Source organism: Tamandua tetradactyla, chromosome 1 (assembly GCF_023851605.1).
Source record: "Tamandua tetradactyla isolate mTamTet1 chromosome 1, mTamTet1.pri, whole genome shotgun sequence".
Classification (NCBI taxonomy): domain Eukaryota; kingdom Metazoa; phylum Chordata; class Mammalia; order Pilosa; family Myrmecophagidae; genus Tamandua; species Tamandua tetradactyla.
Window position 1 is genome coordinate 170,983,358 of NC_135327.1, and position 20,114 is coordinate 171,003,471.

General features: G+C 39.5%; 1 protein-coding gene and 1 long non-coding RNA gene across 5 annotated transcripts in view; one reads left to right on the forward strand and one right to left on the reverse strand.

Moving 5' to 3' along the window:
- LOC143657073 (uncharacterized) overlaps window positions 1-20,114 on the reverse strand; it is a 73,871-nt gene that overhangs the window by 49,316 nt on the left and 4,441 nt on the right. For all 4 annotated transcript variants that reach the window (XR_013162759.1, XR_013162743.1, XR_013162766.1 and 1 more), the window contains exons 2-3: window positions 9,870-10,065; window positions 972-1,095 (exon numbers count right to left, since the gene is read on the reverse strand). Coding sequence is in view for 1 of the 4 variants with exons in the window: in XM_077129121.1 (XP_076985236.1) it covers window positions 972-1,095; window positions 9,870-10,065 (320 nt within the window). In the remaining 3 variants the exon portion in view is untranslated. The remainder of the gene's footprint in view (window positions 1-971; window positions 1,096-9,869; window positions 10,066-20,114) is intronic.
- LOC143687269 (uncharacterized) lies at window positions 4,967-7,049 on the forward strand. Its single transcript, XR_013177475.1, has 3 exons — window positions 4,967-5,028; window positions 6,014-6,054; window positions 6,861-7,049. It is a non-coding gene; the product is annotated as an uncharacterized LOC143687269 (long non-coding RNA).

Here is a 20,114-nt window from a genome sequence, read left to right on the forward strand (position 1 = left end):
GCCGAGAACGGAGGCGGCGGGGGCGGTTTCCCTGTCTCTTAATCTAAGTGGTCCCAACCACTTTTCTGTCCGCGGCGAGAGCCTTCTGCGGTTGGGAATTATGTAGCTGCGCGAGCTATCGTCTTTGCGGCAGACTGCCCAGGTTGGCGCGGGCCACTAAGACCGTGGCATGGCTTTCAATGCAAGCTTTTAGCCATGGTGGTGAATTTTGAACAATTTGGAGCCAGGAGTCAATATATGGAAATTGGTCAGGGTGTCCAGGCTGTCCTGTGACAACTTGCCAGACGGCTCGGATCAGTTAGGGGTCAAATGACCCCTTGGACAGTCATCCAACCCCAAAAGTGGGCCAGTCCAATTGGCAAAATTTGTGCAGCTCCTGCGTGGGGCTTGAGCTTCACGCCACAGTCTCCAGACAAACCTTTCCTGAATTCTTAAAGAGGCATGCTTAGGGGGGTTGTTCTCTGTACCTCCCACAATGCTCCTCCCGGGGCACCAGATGACAATTAAACAAATAAACAAGGCAACAACCGCTTCGTCTGTCTCTGGCCGCTTCCCGGGAGGAAGAATTTAGGGTTCTCTTGGCATAAGGCAGGTTTGTACAAACCCCCAACCCGGACCCTCACGAACTGTCTCGTTCAATCGAGGGCACCGCCGTGCAAGCCGTAACGAGATCCCACGGACCCGCAGATCGGGACACTCTTCGCCGCGTGGGTGACACAGCGCTGAAGCCTTTGGACAGAGCCACGACTCATTCACGCACTTTCATACAGCACGCACTCGACAACAACAAATTATGTATGACTCCCTCCCAAAATCAGAGTATATCTAACCTCCAGGTATTTCTCCTCCAGCCTCTCTGTAGGTTACTCGGCCGGGTTTAGGAGGGGCTCAGCCTCCTCTTCTGCCTGAAAGGCAGGACCTGACAGTCCCTCTACCTGATCGGCGCGTGCTCGGCGAACGCCCCTTCTTACCAGTATGACGGCGGAGCTCTGGGTCAGTTCTTAGGGCTGCCGAGGTCCCTCTCGAGTCCGGGGAAGCCGATGCCCTGTTCCAGTCAGATGATCCCGAACCGGAAGAAAAAGTTCCAGGTGTGCCCTGGGGATGATCAAGATCGGTCTGCCGCTCGGGCCTCCCCAGAGGCGGGGTGGGGCACAAGGGTGACTCTTCCCTGGGGTGTGGAGCTTCCAGCCAATGCACCAGACATGAAGTAGTCGAAACTCTGTTTACCCAAGAAAGCACCTGAGCCTCTGAGAAGCGGACAAAACTTTATTGCTGGCAGACCCAGAGGACTCTTTGTCCAAAGTCTGAGCCCCAAATAGTCTTGGTTTCCAGATTACATTAGGCTGATAAGCAAGGTGGGGGTCACTATAGGAACGGGCGGTAAACACTGGAAAGGTACGGAATTTCTTTTGTCTAAGTTGGGATGTGCACAGAGAACCCTGGTTCTGCAAATATGACCCCAAGGCAGGGTCTATGGTTGTGATCAAAGGGCAGACAGATGCCACAGACATTTTGTTTTACTCCCTGCTTTTACCTACTTTAGGTGTACATGATTTCATACATAAATTCATAAGGTGATACGCACAAATATATATAAATTCATAAAGTTATACAACAATAATACTGGGGTTAAACTTATAAACTGCCTCAGTTCCACAGGAGGCTAAAGCTGGGGTTGCCATATGATTAGTCCTCTTTCTTTGTATAGGGCCCTGTGCATCTGAGCTGTATTGAAGTCATACCTTGAGTCAGTGTAAATGTTGACGGCTTCCCTGTTGGGGGAATTCCTGATGTTCCCACAAGTAGTGGAAAAAATTCAATGGGCTGAGCCCTTGATCTTGGGGGGTTGCCCCTATGAATCTTATTCCCGTGAAGGAGAAGCTAAGCCTACTGATAATTGTACCTAAGAATCACCTTCAGAGAGAACCTCTTTTGTTGCTCAGATATGGCCTCACTCTTTAAGCCAACTTGGCAGGTGAACTCACTGCCCTCCCCTCTATGCAGAACATGACTCCCAGGGAGCTGGCAACATGGGACCTGACTCCCAGGGATGAGCTGGGACCCAGCATTATGGGAACGAGAAAGACTTCTTGACCAAAAGGGAGAAGAGAAAAATGAGACAAAATAAAGTTCAGTGGCTGCGAATTCAAACACAGTTGAGTGATTATTCTGGAGGTTTTTAAAATGCATTGTATAGATATCCCTTTTTAGTTTATGGTGTATTGGAGTGGCTAGAGGGAAGTACCTGAAACTGTTGAACTTGTTCCAGTAGCCTTGATTCTTGAAGTGGATTGTATAACTATAGAGCTTTTACAATGTGACTGTGTGATTGTGAAGACCTTGTGTCTGATGCTCATTTTATCCAGGGATGGACAGATGAGTAAAATAAGAATAAGGATAAAAAATAAGTAAATAAGAGGGGGAGATAAAGGATTAAAAAAAAATTGCATTTGTTTATTTTACAAGGGTATTTATCATTATCCATATAATATAGCTCCTCAGGGCAGTCAGAGTAGGGATATTATACCCATTTCATAGATGAAGGGAAAAGAGACACACATAGTCACAGTGTGATTATGAAAAGTCTTTATTGGATTGAGAAACAGGGCACTTAATTTACTGCCCTGGCTCAGTCATCAACTTGCTGTGATATAATGGTAATGAGGACATACATTTATTCTAAGACTGCAAAATAAAGGAATTTGATGGTTTTATATATATATGCATATAATATTATGGACTATGCCCCTAAGGGCGTAGTTCTTTTTATGCATCACGTGGTACTCAAAGAAAATGACAATGTAGATAGAACACACTGGGATAAACTGGGATAAATGATGCCCCTCCAGTGCATCATCTGAAACCACCCAGTACACTTAAATTTCATTTTATAATTAAGATAAAAAATAAAATGCAGAGTAATTGGGTAGATATTAAATATTGATTTTGTATAAAACAACCAAATAAAATCTTCATGAAATGCTGAGTGACAAAAAACTCTTGCTCTACGCAACAAAAAAACCCTAAAATTTCAGTGGTTGATAACAACAAACATTTCTTTCTAACTCATGGATGTCACCAGCTGTGGCTCTGCTCCACATACCTTTTCATCCAGGGTTTTAGGCTGACTGATGTAGTAGCCCATATAACAGTGAAGAGCAGAAGCAAGAGACCAAATAATACAAATGAATTTATAGCTTCTGCTCAGAGGTGGTGTAATTCACAATAGTCCAAATTTGGTTGGCCAAACAACTCACATGGATAAGCCTGATTTTGGACAGGGAAGTTTATATGATCTACAGGGAATCAAGTGTTTTTATACTCTTAAAGGAAAAGTAGTATATAGTTAGGGACAAACATAACAGCTACCAGAGTGACACAATATTGTCTTTATTTAGAAATTAAATGAGTGAAAAGATTATATAGAGATGCTAGATTGCTGTTAATTCTGATCCACCACCATCTCCTTCTGAGGTCTCTGCATTGCAAAAGAGAAGACTAGAATTACATTTCCCAGAATCCCCTACTCTGACGGTGCCAAGTTAGAATTTACCAATAGAAGGGATTCTCACAAGGTTGGGATGATGGAAGAGAAGATGAAGCCATTATCCTCTTGGTGGCAATTGCTACCAGGTGGGTAGTCATCAGTCACAGTGGCTTCCCAATGAGCTCATGAGATTTGTGGTGGGACTTTCCTAGAGATTCTTGAGAATTTCAACAGCTTCCCAGTGAGCATTTGAGAATCACCCATTTCCGTGCTTTATGCTGTGTTCTTCAACTGACGCTTTCTTGACCTTCCTTGTTCTTTTAGTTTCTCCAACTATTTAATCTAATTCCTAAAGTAACCTTTCATACCCAGAATAAATACTGGCTTCTCTTCCTGAACAAACCTCGACTGATGCAATTCTGGAATGGGTTATGAATATATCTGTGAAGATCCGCATTTATAATTGTCATATTAAAGCAATCCTATAGATGACTGTTTGGGGTGGTTTGTTTCTGTCCCAAGCAGTTTTGGTGGGTTTGAATTCTTTCCTCTAGTACCTTTTAAGATGGCCCATATTTACAATTAAATTAGCTGTGATTGTGAATGTAGATGTGGTTCTGGAACAAAAATGAAGCTGGTTTATAAAATATTCAAGTTCATGACCTTGATCTCATTGATGCTATGATCGATGAGATAAGTTATCATCTTAATGTCCAGGCCACGTCAGAAGGGGCTTTGCTACTCTCCTGGCTCTCTGGGAATCTAGGAATTAAGTGTGTTTAAAGTGATCTGTAGGGGCTAAGAAATAAAGTCCTGTCATGATCTCAGGTATACTGGGCACAGCTGTCTAACATCTGCTCCATCTATAATATAGTTCTAGGCCAGACTTTTCTGAAATATTGTGACCTTTGTGACCTTTCTGTAAAAGAGAACATTTCACAAAATACAGAATTTAGCTATAAACATTTGTGGACCTCCCAGAAGATCCTATAACTAACATGAGATTATTAGTCTCTTACATGAGATTAATACTAATACATATTTTAATACATATTTATACGTGTGAAAACAGGAGATATATCAAAAATACATTTCAAAGTAAATATAGCTACAGCATGATTTTATTATCCATACAGCAAATATAATCTTTCTCTGTCTCTGAGCCTGCCTCCTCCTGCTTTCTCATTTTCTTTCAACCAAAAAAAGAAATAGAAGGTTAGTGGAGAGAATAATTTACCTCTCTTATTATCTCACCACTCAGTGCTGAGCTATTTATGTGATGGCAGCTTAATATAAGGAAATGTGTAGTCACTAAAATAGGGTAGAACAATGGAAGAAATCAAAGCTTTATATTGGCAAAGCATTGCAACAATATACAAATATTTTTTGAAATGCAGGCATGGGTAAGTCCTAATTGGTGATTTTGGGAAAATATATGAGTTATCCTAACAGCCCACATGTTTTTCACTTATTTTTCTACCAGTGAACTTAAGCGGCCCCTGGTATTCCAACAGAATCCGGGTCCAGGAAGTTTATAGAAGGTAAGGATTTATAGCTTAGATTTAACATTTTAAAAAATCTTTGCCCAGTCTAATATTCTCAAAACATTAAATCTCATTATTTAGAAACATTCTTCCATGGAAATATGTCCTTGAGATGAAAGGGATCTGAAAGGCCTTTTTTATTGGGGGAAGGAGGGGTGCATGACCCAGGAACCGAACCCGGGTCTCCCACATGGCAGGCGAAAATTCTATAAAGGAATAGCACCCTGGTGCCCATCCAGCCTCTAATGTTTTCATTGACAAAAATCTCATTATCTCATAGTTTCATTAGTAAGAGCTTAAAAGTCTGTGACAGAATTAAGTACCTTAAAACGATCAGCTTTTGGTATTATTTGGGTCAAAAGAATCAGGAATAAATTTATGGAATCCAAAACTTGACTTTACCTCTTAGTTGCACATCTTCCTTCCTTCCCACAGTATTCATTTCCTAGGGCTGTTACAACAAATTACCACAAACTGGGTGGCTTCAAACAACAGAAATTTATTCCCTCACAATTCTGAAGGCCAGAACTCTGAAATCAATACGCTATAAGGGTCACACTCCCTCTGCAGGCTCTAGGGGAGAATGCTTCCATGCCTCTCTTACAGCATCTGGTGGCTCCGGGTGTTCCTTGGCTTGTGGCCACAGGGCTCCAATCTCTACCTCAATGATCTCTGCCTCACACTGCTTCGTTTCATTTCTGTTTCTTTTGCTCTGTGTCTATCTTTAAAGATACATGTGATTGCATTTAGGGCTCACCTGGCTAACCCAGGTTAAGTTCCTCCTCTAGAGATCCTTAACTTCATCACATCCTTTGCTTTGTAAGGTAATATTAACTCTTTTGCCATATATAATATTCACAGATTCCAGGGGTTACAACCTGTTTGGGAGGGGGCACCATTCAACCTACTATACTCCTTAATACTTGTCAGACACTTAAATAGCAAAACTGATTCATTTCCTCTTCCTTTCTATCATCATTAGAGGAGCAAGGCAAGTCTCAAGAAGAGCAGGAGAAGCAAAAGGTACTGGTTTTAAACAGGGTCACTTTCTCTGAATAAGACTTCACAATAAATTACTGGAATTACTTTTATGTGGAAAATACTTGTGGCTACAGATGTAGTCAAAGGAGATTCAAATGAAGACTTTCAGACTTGGGTAGTTCATATGCATAAGGAAGCAAGTGTTAAATTAAAGGATAGATTTATGTATTTATTGCTATATTAAGAAAATGCATGTAAAAAATTCAAAGAATACACTGTATACAATGAAAAATGAATCTCCTCCACTGTAGACCTCTATCACTTCCTAGAAGTAATCATTATCAATAGTTTTCTATTATTTTGTATTTCCAGAAAATTTCCATGCAAGTACTTACCCATCCTTCCACACCATTTTTTTTTTTATGTACAATTGGGAGCACTATACACTCCATTCCATACTTTTTATCATTTCTTTTGGATCTCTTCCCATATTAATACATACTCCTTATATATTTAATATTTAAATCAATTCTTCCTTGACACTACCTTTAAATATTTTTCAACTAAGAAGAAAGGGTGTGGGTTGGAAAAATGGTGTGTACGTGTTATGTAGGTGGTGGGGATGGGGTTAAGGAAAATTCACTCAGTTCCCATAGCAACAGGCCAAAGCAGTCTGAAATATAAGTTCCTACTAGAAAGTCTTTTGGTTAATTAGATTCCCAGACCATGTGAATATAATTCCCCCCAGGGGCTGTGGGGAATGCTTTCAAACTGTTTATTCCTTTAGTAATCACCCAAATTTAAATTTCAGAAAGCAAGGATTTAAAACTTTTCCTTTAATTTTATAGAAAAGAAAATCTTTCTAGGGCTGCAAGAATACAAAAGTCTTCCCACCTGTGCTCAAACACCATCAGGGAAGGTGACTTCCTTGCCAAATAAGACAGTGCCATCTGTCCCCTTGCCTCCAACTGGAAAATCACTTTTGAACATTCTGTAACTTTTTGTTCAAATGCTTAATAAAGCTGGCAGGACAAAGATCTTCCACATGGACTCCTGTGAAAATGTGTCTTCACCACAAGATATGCCAGATCATTTTACCTAGAAAGGCCAAACAGTGTAATAGTTCAGACTGATGGCATTGGGACCCAACTTTGTGAGTTTATATCTGGGCTCTGCCTATATTTTCTGTGTGATATGATACAGGTTACTTAATCTCTTTATGCCTCAGATTTCCCATTTCTAAAACAGGGATAATAATGCTACTTACTTTCCAGAGTCATGAAGATTAAATGAGTCAACATGTAATAGTGCTTAGAATAATGCTTGCTAAATGAGTGTTCAGTAATTGCTGATTATTATTATTTTCTGCCACATTCTCCTCCCTCCCCCGAAATCCCCCAGCAAGAATAATAATGGCATTTCAATTCCCTAACTCAGGGGTCAGCAAGTATAGCCCTTGGGTTGAATCCAGGTTATCACCAGTAGTTATACAGCCCAAGAGTTAAGAATAACTTTTACTTTTTGAAATAGTTGGGAATAAAAACAAAGAAGAATATTTTATGGCACATGAAAGTTTTACAAAATTCTTATTTCAGTTTCCATAAGTAAAGTTTTATTGGTACACAGCCATGCCCATTCATTTATGTATTGTCTATAGCTACTTTCTTTTTTTTAAGGAAATTTTATTGAGATATATTCACATACCATATAATCATCCAAAGTATACAAGCAGTGGTTTACAGTATCATATCGTTGGGCATTCATCACCACAATCAATATGTTCTAGTTTGCTAGCTGCCAGAATGCAATATACCAGAAACGGAATGGCTTTTAAAAGGGGAATTTAATGAGTTGCTAGTTTACAGTTCTAAGGCTGAGAAAATGTCCCAATTATAACAAGTCTATAGAAATGTCCAATCAAAGACATCCAGGGAAAGATACCTTGGTTCAAGAAGGCAGATGAAGTTCAGGGTTTCTCTCTCAAGTGAGAAGGCACATGGCGAACACAGTCAGGGCTTCTCTCTCAGCTGGAAGGGCACATGGCGAACACGGCATCATCTGCTAGCTTTCTCTCCTGGCTTCCTGTTTCATGAAGCTCCCCGGGAGGCGTCTTCCTTCTTCATCTCCAAAGGTCGCTGACTGGTGGATTCTGCTTTGTAGTGTTGCTCTCTCTGAATCTCTCTGAATCTCTCTCTGCAAAATGTTTCCTCTTTTATAGAGCTTCAGAAACTAATCAAGACCCACTCAAATGGGTGGAGACATGGCATCCCCTAATCCTGTTTAACAACCATTCTTGACTAAATCACATCAACCAGGGAGATGATCTCATTGAAGTTTCAAACATACATTATTGAGTAGAGATTATTCTACCTTTATGAAATGGGATTTATATTAAAACATGGCTTTTTTTAGGGGGCATGCTTCCTTTCAAACCAGCACACAATATTTGAACCTTTCATTCCTCCAAAAAAACAAAAAAAGAACACCCAAAACATTCCACACCCTCTATACTCCCTTATTATTTATTTATTTATTGTCTTTAGTTTCTTACTTATCCATACACTGGATAAAGGCAGTGTCAGACACCGGTTTTCACAATCACATGTTCACACTGTAAAAGCTATATAGTTATACAGTTATAGCCTTCAAGAACCAAGGCTATTGGATTGGACTTCAACAGTTTCAGGTATTTCCCTCTAGCTATTAAATACCTTAAAAACTAAAAAGGGATATCTATATAAGAATAACCTCTAGAATGACCTCTTGACTCTATTTGAAATCTCTCAAGCACTGAAACTTTATTTTGTTTCATTTCTCTTCCTCCTTTTTGTCAAGAAGTCTTTCTCAATCCCACCATGCCAAGGCCAGGCTTATCCCTGGGAACCATGTCCCACGTAGCCAGGGAGACTTACACCTCTAGGGACCATGCTCCAATATAGTAGGGCAGGCAGTGAGTTCACCTGCAGATTTGGCTTAGAAAGAGAGGCCACATCTGAGCAATAGAAGAGGTTCCCTGGGGATGACTCTTAGGCATAATTATAAGTAGGCTTAGCTTCTCCTTTGCAGGAATAAATTTCATAAGAGCAAGCCCCAAGATTGAAGGCGTGGCCTATTAAATTGGTTGTCCCTAATATCAGGAACTCCCCAGGTGGGGAAGTTTAATATTTTCACATTTTTCCCAAGTCTCTCTAGGGAACTTTGCTAATACTTTTTTGTCTTCTGTCCATATTACTCTGGGATGTATCAGGGCATTACACTAACCTGTGCAAATCAACAAGATATCACTCCCTATTCAAGGTTCCATGTAATTATGGTGTTTGAATAAACTGACCATACAGGTTAAATTAGGTCATGTGCTACAGAAAATATAAATTTTGCACCAAATAGACACTTCTTCCTTTGGTCTCACACAGAGTTGACGTTTTAATATACAGTCAATATCATTCTTTACTCATTCGTCTGATTTACCTTAATCCTGACCATCAGCTTCATTCATATCTCTAATTGAAATCTGATCTCTTTTTCAGCTTTTTAAACAGTTGCTGTATGGGGTACTGCTGGCTTCTACAACTGCAGATCGCTAGTTCTAAGTCTCAGGTATCATAGGGATCCCGAAGTTCCTGGGCATGACCAGGTTATACATAAAAAGCTCAGCATCTCAGAATTTAGAAATAACTGTTACAATTCTGGATTAGATGTGACTGCTATAAGAGCTTTCAGTCTAGGAAACTTTATCAGGGGCTTTCCCTGATAGAGTTTGCACATTATAGTTAGTTCGTATCAGTGAGGTGTTATAATACTTGTCTTTTCGTTTCTGGCTTATTTCACTCAGCGCACCGTGCTCAAGTTTCCTTCACCTGCTTGCATGCCACACAACTTGATTCTTCTTGCAGCCGTTCAATATTCCATTGCATACACATACCACCGTCTGCCCTTCTGTTTCTCAGTTGATGTGCCCTTAGGCCACCTCCATCCATGGCAAATTGTGAATGCTGTCGGCTGCTTTCTTGATACATCAGCACATTTGAGTAGTTGGAGCAGAGACGGTATGGCCTGCAAAGATTGAAATGTTTAGTATCTGGTCCTTCAGAGAAAGAATCTGCCAACCCCTGCTCTAGATAATTCCTTTCCTGTGTCTACTCTAACTAGTCTTACTGCACCCCACTGTTCTCATTGCTATTATCCTTGCAGCTGTCCAGAAGGAAATTGCCTAGAAAGAACATTTTATTTTTCATTCCAATGAGAGATTGAAAAGTTATCTAAATTTAACATCTTTTTTTTCCAGAATTACAGATATAATGGGGTGGGGTCTATATGTGAAGCGAATGCCGTGCTGTGCTATTGCACTTAATGAAATGGAAGGGAAGGAGGGAGGAAGGCAGAACCCATCAGGGTAGAAAGGAGGAGAAAAACATTTTTAAAGTAACTTCTAAGAATGATAGCGTGGAATATTCCAAGTTTGGATGTTCTAAAAATACCATTTTGGCAATGTGTTTTTGTTTGTTTGTTTTGAAGAACAGCATGATTAGTATTAATATTTACAAAGAAGACATAGGGAAATTTATTCATAATCAGAGAAAATTAACTGGGGCTATTCTGATGTGAGGTTGCATGGTTATCTAAATTTAACATCTTTTCCCAGTTTACCTGGGAAGATTTATTCTGTTCTTATATAATAAACAGATCTATCCTAATTCCCAAACACTGAGTCCTTATGTAGACAGACATTTAAGAAAGCTGCATTATTGTAAATGATCTTTCCTTTTAGCCCTAATAGTAACTCACAACATGGGTATAATCAAAGTTTGCCTTTCGGCCACACCTTGGTATCCCTCCTCATGTCCCTGCAGGTCAATGCTTCCTCCAGTACAAACACTGAAGATCCATTTGATCGATGGAAATGATGCTGCCATTAAACGGGTTCAGATTGCCATAGGCCTCTCATTATATTTCCCCCTTCCATGGCAAAGCATGCTTTCTTGAGCATGACATCTTCTAAAGCAAGGCTTACAGGAAATAATTTAGAATCACAAAACTATTTACGCAGTCCTCACACATCCATTCTATATTTTCAATCTCGAGGAAGAAACTGAAGCTGAGATATGCCCAAAATTGTACAGCTAATAAGTACTGAGGCCCAGAATTGAAGCTACAACTTCTGGTCTCAAGTCCAGGACAACTTCTAGAATAATTTAGTGATTAACAGCACAGGCTGGACAGACTAGACAGAGCAGACTTTGACCCTGCTTTAATTTGGACAATTTACTTAGTCTTTCTGAGCAAAATGAAGCAAACTAGAAACTCCCACTGTGGTTGAAGTGAAGCAATGATGCCACGTGGTGTGTGTAAAGCACTCAGCGCAGAGCCTGGTGTCAGTGTGGCTCTGAAGGTAACTATTATTTGCAATACTGAAATGATAAAGGAAAGTCTGGACTAGAACAATGAGAATGTCCAGGGGGATCAGTACAAGAGAGTTTTAAGGTACACACAGGCCTCAGTGATGCACTCATGATTAGAGACAGGGAAAGATGAGTCAGCAATGACCAAGGGCTCAAGCCTGGGAGAGCTGTGGTGCTACTGACAGTGGAATCTAGCAGAGGCCAACATAAGGGTGAAATGCCCTAGTCCAGGGAGTAATGGGGCTGGAGGACTGGAGCTCCGATGGAGGCTCTTACTCACAGACTGTACACCCCAAGAGAGGGAGACACTGCGAGAGAAGGGCAGAGGGCTGAAGCTGGGTTTGAGATCAGCCCATACTTGAGTGCAGCAGAAGGAAGTTAGACATGAAGTTGACTTAAGTGAGGTCAAGGATGAGCCAGGAGCATAATGCATGTCTCAGAAACAAATGAGATTTAAACGAAAGAAGGCAGGGTAGCAACAGTAACTTGGGCTCAGTGGTCAAAGAGAGGGTGCCCAGGTGGTTCAGTGAAAGAATGCTTGCCTTCCATGTGGGAGACCCAGGTTTGATTCCTGGACCATGCAACTCCCCCCCCACACACCCGGAAAAAAAAAACAAAACATCAAAGAAAATGAAGAAGTCACCGGGCTTGGCAGAATGAAGGGAGGTAATACTTACTACTGAATCCTGGGAAGTTATTCCATTAAGGTCTATAGTTACAGCTGTGACATATAAGGATAGGCCAAAAGATGTTGCTACTCTTACGAAACTCACTGTGGAGGGGTCAGGTAAAACAAATATCTGACTATAATAAAGATAAGTAGACTGCTGGAGGCCTAGACTCAGTTTAATGGGCACAGCACGTTGGTAGTGACAAATGAGGCCACAGAGATGGTACAGCTTGTGCTGGGCCTTGAAGGTTGAATAATTGCTGTTGTTGTTTTTAATTTTTGGTAAAATATACATAACATAAAAATAATTTTAACCAGTGATGGTAGCACACACTGTGAATGTAATTAACACCACTGAATTATATATTTGACTGTGGTTAAAAGGGGAAATTTTTGGTTGTTTATATGTTACTAGAATAAATTTTTTTAAAAAGCCACAGGACAATATAACACAAACAGGGATCCCTAATGTAAACTACTGCCTATGATTAATAGTACAATTATAATAATATTCTATTATATCCTATCAATTGTAACAAATGAAAAGTGTTGATAATATAGGGGTATATAGGAACTCTTTATTCTCTGCATGATTTTTCTGTAAACATAGTTCTCTAGTAAAAAATTATTTTAAAAAATCATTTAAATAATTTTAAATGAACAATTCTTTGACATTCAGGACACTGACAATACTGTGTAACGTTTCACCACTGTTTTCAGACTATTTTCATCATCTCAGACCAAAACTCATTTACATTTAGTAATAACTCCCCATTTCTCCCTCCCCCTACCCCTAGTAATCACTATACTGCTTTCTGACTGTAAACTGATGTTGTCTAGGTATTTCCTATAAGAGAAATCCTATGATATTTGTTCTTTTGTGTCTGGTTGATTTCACTCAACCTGTTGTCTTCAAGATTCATCCATTTTGTAGCAAGTACCAGCATTTCATTTTTTTTTAATGACTGAATCACGTTACATTGCATAGATACACCATATTTGTTTATCCATTCATCGGCTGACGTACATTTGGGTTGCTTCCACCTTTTAGCTATTGTGAATAATGCTGTGATGAACACTGGTGTACCAACACCTGTGTGCGTCCCTGCTTTCAGTTCTTTGTGGTATACACCTAGGACTGGAATTGCCAGGTCATGTGGTAATTCTATGTTTAACTTATAGAGGAACTTCCAAATGGTTTCCACAGTAGCTGCGCCATTTTACATTCCCCCTAACAACGTACAAGGTTCCTATTTCTCCAGTCTTTGCCAATACATGGGTTTTTTTTCAGTTTTTTTATTATAATATATATATATATATATACACAAAGCAATGAAAGAAAAAATCAATAATTTTCAAAGCACACTTCAACAAATAGTTACAGAACAGATCCCAGAGTTTGTCGTGCACTACCTTTCCATCATCTCAGACTTTTTCTTCTTGTTGCCCCAAAACACTGGAGGCTGGAAGGAATATTAATATAGTGACTCAGCAGTCATTCTGGCTTTTTAAATCCCATTTTCTCTGTTATATCTCCTCCTTCTCCTTTAATCCTTCTCCTAATCTATAGAACCTTTGGGCAATTCCCATTCTGACTTTTTCATGTTGAGAAAGGTTGTCAACACTAAAGGATGGGGCGTTGTAATTAATTGATAATTTTGGAGAGACTCAACCCTTTGAGTTTCAGGTTTACTCACACAGGAACCCTCCAGGAATTATATGTTCCAGGAAGGGAAACCTAGTGTATGAAACCTTTATAGAGTTTCAGTTTGAGCCCTAGGTATTCTTAAGAGTCAACAGGAGGGATGTTGATTGGGGTTTGGCAAACTATGTCAGTTAGCACTATCTAACTGAAGCTTGCATGAGAATACACTCCAGAATAGCCTCTTGAGTCCACTTGATCTCTCTTGGCCACTGATGCCCATTTTTATTACACTTTTACCCCTTTTGGTCTGGAAGGGATTGCCAATCCCATGGTGCCAGGGCCAGACTCATCCCCACGAGTCATGTCCCACGTTGTTAGGGAGATTTTTACCCTGAAAAACTTGTATCACGTACTGGGGGAGAGCAATAAATTTTCCTTGCCAAATTGGGCTTAGAGAAAGAGAGAGAGAGAGAGAGAGAGAGAGAGAGAGCGAAAGCTACATCTGAGCAGCAAAGAGCCTTCCTGAAAGCAACTCTTAGCCCTCATTATAGGTAGTCTTAACTTCTTCCCTATAGAAATAAGTTCCGTAAAGGCACATCTCAAAATCCAGGGCTTAGTCTATTTTCTTGTGAGTTCCCAAAGGTTGAGAGGTCACCCAAGTTTTCCCAGATGGGAAACTTTAATAGTTCCATATATATATTCTCCCCACCTTCAGACTCTTATGGACTTTACCAGTACTTTTAAATTATCAGTCCAAAATTGAAAGATATATAAAGTTGTAGAAGTCTTGTTGGAAGTGAATTTTATTGATTGTGGCTAAGAGTGTATAGTTTTATAAGATTTTTAATAGTTTTCTCATCAGATCTATCTTCATGCAAAACAAGAATTTGGTTTTCACTCTGTTAAAATGACAATGTTTTCTTGGATTATTTATTCTTAGTGAGAAGCTATAAAAGGTTTTAACCGTCTGAGTAATCTGCCTAGATGACAAAGATTCTATGTCTTATCAAACCAGTATACTTGTTGATATGTGTGCTGCCCACCTCCTTTCACATTGTTTTAGATAAGACCTCCTCACTTTAAAAAAATGCCTTTTAAAAATCATGTTAACTCCCCTATTTACTTTCAAACTTTTGTCACCTTGATTAAATAAAGACCCAAAAGACAAATTATCAGTCCACCATAGTCTGAGATGTATTCTGGTATTATACTAAGTTATACAGAATTACAAGGCCTCATTACCATTTCAAACTTCAGGAATTTTGGTTGTTTAAAGGAGCTATGCAGACAGATTGATTTAGATTATGTATTATAGAAAATTTAAGTCCTAGACATAATAAACCCCTCTGCCTTTGGTCTCATACTGTAGGTGAATGTCTAGAGTACACACACCATCATCTTTTATCCTGCATCCTAATTTACCTTAGACACAGCCAGATTGGCTTTGATTTAAACTTTTAATTGAAGTCCCAGACTGTCCTAGGCTGCCATACAATCCTCTCAGATTTTTCCTTCTAGCTGCTCCAGAATATAGGAGGCAAGAAGGCATAAATATTTTTTTTACCATCACAATTGACTTTTCTTTTCTGTAAAAACTAATGTACATAAAAAAAGCAATAAATTTCAAAGCACAGCACCCCAATCAGTTGTAGAATATATTTCGGAGTTTGACATGGGTTACAATTTCACGATTTTAGGTTTTTACTCTTAGCTGCTCGGAGATACTGCTGACTAAAAGAGATAGCAATTTAATGATTCAGCAATCATATTCATTTGTTAAATCCTTTCTTCTCTGTATAACTCCACCATCACCATTGATCTTTCCATCCCTCTCTTTAGGGGTGTTTGGGCTATGGCAATTCTAACTTTTTCATGTTGGAAGGGGCTGTCAGTAATATGGGATAGGGAGATGGAGCTATCTGATGTTCTGAAGAGGCTGGGCCCTCTAGGTTTCAGGACTTATCTGGACTAGGGACCCATTTGGAGGTTGTAGGTTTCTGGAAAGTTACACTAGTGATTGGAACCCTTGTGGAATCTTATATATTGTCCTAGGTATTCTTTAGGATTGGCTGGAATGGTCCTGGTTGGGGGTTGGCAGGTTATAATAGGTGGCAATGTCTAATTGAAGCTTGTATAAGTACAACCTCCAGAGTAGCCTCGCAACTGTATTTGAACTCTTTCTGCCTGATACTTTATTAGTTACACTTCTTTTCCCCTTTTTGGCCAAGATAGAACTGTTGATCCCACGATGCAAGGGCTGGACTCATCCCTTGGAATCATCTCCCATGGCCACCAGGTAGACTTTCACCCCTGGATATCATGTCCCATGTAGAGGGGAGGGCAAAATGATTTCACTTGCAGAGCTGGGCTTAGACAGAATGAGGCCACATCTGAGCAACAAAAGAGGTCCTCCAGACGTAACTCTTAAGCATACCTATGGGCAGGCTAAGCTTCTTCACTACCTGCATATACTTCATAAGATTAAACCTCAAGATCAAGGGCATGGCCTATTGACTTGGGTGTCCCTGAAGTTTGACTCATATCAGGGAATTCCCTGATGGTAAAGTTGAATAGTTTCATGTTTTTTCTCCCATCCCTCAAGGGACTTTTAATAAGTATTTTCTGAAAAAGACCTTAGCATATTTGTTCTTTTTTTTCTGGCTTATTTTGTACAGTGTATTGTCCCAAAGATTTATTCAGTTCGTTGTGTGCTTCTCAATGATCTTCCTTTTTGTAGCAGCACTATATTCCATTATACAAATGTATCACAGATCGCCACTGTGCTTCTCACTCATTGTATCCTTTGGCTCCCTCCATCTATTGGGCATCATGGATAATGTCCAAGATAAACAAACCATGTCTTACAGTATCCTCACTTTGTTGTACAATTCCAGTTTTTAAAATAATAGTCATCTTCATGAATGTGAAGTGGTATCTCACTATAGTTTTATTTTGCATTTCTCTAATAGCTAGTGCTGTTGAGTACCTTTTTATACACTTATTGTCCATTTGAATATCTTTCTTGGAGAAATGTCTACTAAAATCCGTGGCCCCAGACCCTCAGAGGTCAGTGTGTTGGTTCTACTAGAGGCTAAAGGTGGCGTTGCCATATAATCCTGAAACCCATTGCTCAGTATATACCTGGAGGAACCGAGTGTGGGCACACGAATGGACATTTGCACACTGGTGTTTCTGGCTTTGTGATCCACAGTGGATGGAGGTGCCCTAAGGGAACAAGGACTGAGGAATGGAAGGGGGAACTATGGCGTATATATACAATGGACTGCTGAGTCGCAAGAAGGAATGAAGCTGTGAGGAATGCAACTAGTTGAATGAATTGTAAGGACTGTATGTTGAATGAAATGTTATAAAAAGATATATATTAAAGGCTAGGCTAAGCCTACTAAAAACTAGACCTAAGAGTCACCCCCAGAGAATGTCTTTTGTTGCTCAGATATGGCCTATCTCTCAGCCAAAAAGGCACGCAAACTCACTGCCATCCCCCTTTGTATGCGGGACATGACTCCCTGGGGTGTAAACCTTCCTGGCAATGTGGAACAGAAATCCTAGAATGAGCTGGGACTCAGCATCAAGGGATTGAAAAACCTTCTCGACTGAAAGGGGGAAGAGAAAAATGAGACAAAATAAAGTGTCAGTGGCTGGGAGACTTCAAATAGAGTCAAGAGGTTATTCTGGAGGTTATTCTTATGCATTATATAGATATCCCCTTTATAGTTTAAGGTGTATTAGAGAGGAGACTAGAAGGAAGTGCCTGAAACTTTAGAGCTGTGTTCCAGTAGCCGTGTTTCTTTAAGATGATTGTATAATGAGATAGCTTTCGCAAAGTGAAAATTCTCCTTTTATCTACAGTATGGACAGATGAATAAAACATATGGATTAAAAATAAATAAATAATAGGAGGAACAAATGTTAAAATAAATTGGGTAGAGGGAAATACTTATGGTCAATGAAAGGGAGGGTAAGAGGTATGGTACATATGAGGTTTTTTTTTTAATGTCTTCTTCTGGAATGATGTAAATGTTCTGAGAAATGATCTTGATGATGAATATACAACTATGTGATGATATTGTGAGCCACTGATTGTACACCAAGCATGGAATGTTCATACATTAAGAATGTTCATGTTTGTATGCTGATTGGTTTTATTAATAAAAAAAATAATTATCATGCCTCAATCATATGGACAAACTATAATATAGAAACTCAGTAAACTGAAGTCAAGAGCATGGATTATCAATTTGGGGCCTATTGTAAAGGGCCCAAATTGTAAATTCTTATAGCAGTCACATATATTCAGGAGTTTTGTTATTTCTAAATTCTGGGATATCAGAATTTATAAACTAATTGTCTTTAACCTGGTTTTCCCCAGAAACCTTGGGTATTTACCTGACACCTGAGACTCAGAGTTAGAGCTCTGAAGCTATGAAAATCAGCAGTACCCATACAAGAATGGTTTAAAAAGTTGAAAAAGTGATCTGACTTTGAGTAGAGATATGAATGAAGCTGACCTGGATAGGACTAAGGTAAATCAGAATACAGGGTAAAGGATGATATGGCCTATATTTTAAAACTTCAACTTCTACATGAAACCAAAGACATATATTTATTTGGTGCAAAATTTATATTTTGTGTGGTAGCATTTTCTAATTTAACTTGTATGGTTAGTTTAGTTGAACACCTTAAGTACATGGAATCTTGAATAGGGCGTGAGATCTTTTTTATTTGTCCAGGTTAGTGTGATGACCTGATACATCCCAAAGTAATTTGGGCAGTGAATAAAGAAGTATTTGCAAGGTTCCCTTGGGGGGCTGGGGAGAAAGGAGGAAATATGCAACTTCTCCATTTGGAAAATTTCTGATATTTTCACAAGCAGTGGGGACAACCAGTTCAATAGGCTGAGCCCTCAACCTTGGGGTTCACCCCTATGAAACTTATTCCTGCAAAGGACAGGCTAAGCCTTCTTAAAATTAGGTGTAAGGGTTACCCCCAGAGAACCTCTTTTGTTTCTCAGATGTAGCACCTCTCTCTCTCTCTAAGCCAACTCAGCAGGTGAACTCACTGCCCTCCCCACTACGTGGCACATGACTCCCAGGGGTGTAAATCTCCCTGGCAACATGGGACAGAACTCCCGGGATGAGCCAGGATGCAGCATCAAGGAATTAAGAAAACCTTCTTGAGCAAAAGGAGGAAGAGAGAAATGAGACAAAATAACATTTCAGTGGCTGAAAGATTTCAGACAAAGTTGAGAGGTTATCCTGGAGGTTATTCTTATGCATTATATAGATATTCCTTTTTAGTTTATGGTATATTGGAATGGCTAGAGGGAAGTACCTGTAACTGCTAAACTGTATTCCAGTAGCCTTGATTCTTGAAGATGATTGTGTAACTATATAACTTTTACAATGTGACTGATTGTGAAAATCTTGTGTCTGATGCTCCTTTTATACAGGGTATGGATAGATGAAAGAAAACATATGATAATGAATAAATAATAGTGGGGACAAAGTGTAAAATAAATTGGGGAGATGGAAATACTAGTGGTCAATGAGAGGGAAGAGTAAGGGGGATGTATATATGAGGGGTTTTTCCTTCTTTTTTCTTTTTTCTGGAGTGATCCAAATGTTCTAAAAAATGATCATGGTGATGAATACAACTATGTTATGATACTGTGAACCACTGATTGTACACCATGCATGGAATGTATGTATGTGAAGATTTATCAATAAAATATTTTTTAAAAATCTTTGGACATTTTAAAATTGTTTTTTTGTGGGTGTGTGTGCCTTTTTGTTTTTTAGTTGCAGGAGTTCTTTATGTATTCCAGATACTAAATCATTACAGATATATTGTTTCCAGATATTTTCTCCCATTCTTTAGGTTGTCCTTTCACTTTCTTGAGAATATCCTTAGATGCACAAAAGTTTTTTTGATGAGGTCCATTTTACCAAATTTCTTTTGTTGCTTGTGTTTTGGGTGTAAAGTCTAAAACCCATTGCTTATTACAAGGTCTTGATGGCATTTTAGTTTGCTAAATGCTGCTGGAATGCACTATACCAGAAATAGAACAGTTTTTGAAAGGGGAATTTAAGTTACAAGTTTACAGTTCTAAGGCCATAAAAATGTTCAGACTAAGGCATTCAGAGAAAGATACCTTATCGCAAGAAAAACTTACGTCTGTCACATAGGAAGGCACATAGCTGGTGTCTGCTGATCCTTGTCCCTAGTTCCACTGCTAGGTTCATGCGTTAACTTGGCCAAGTTGTGGTACCTGTTTGTCTGGTTGGGCAAGTGCTGGCCTGCCTGTTGCAATGAGGACATTTCATAGAATTAGATCATGATCATGTCAGCTGCATCCACTGCTGATTCC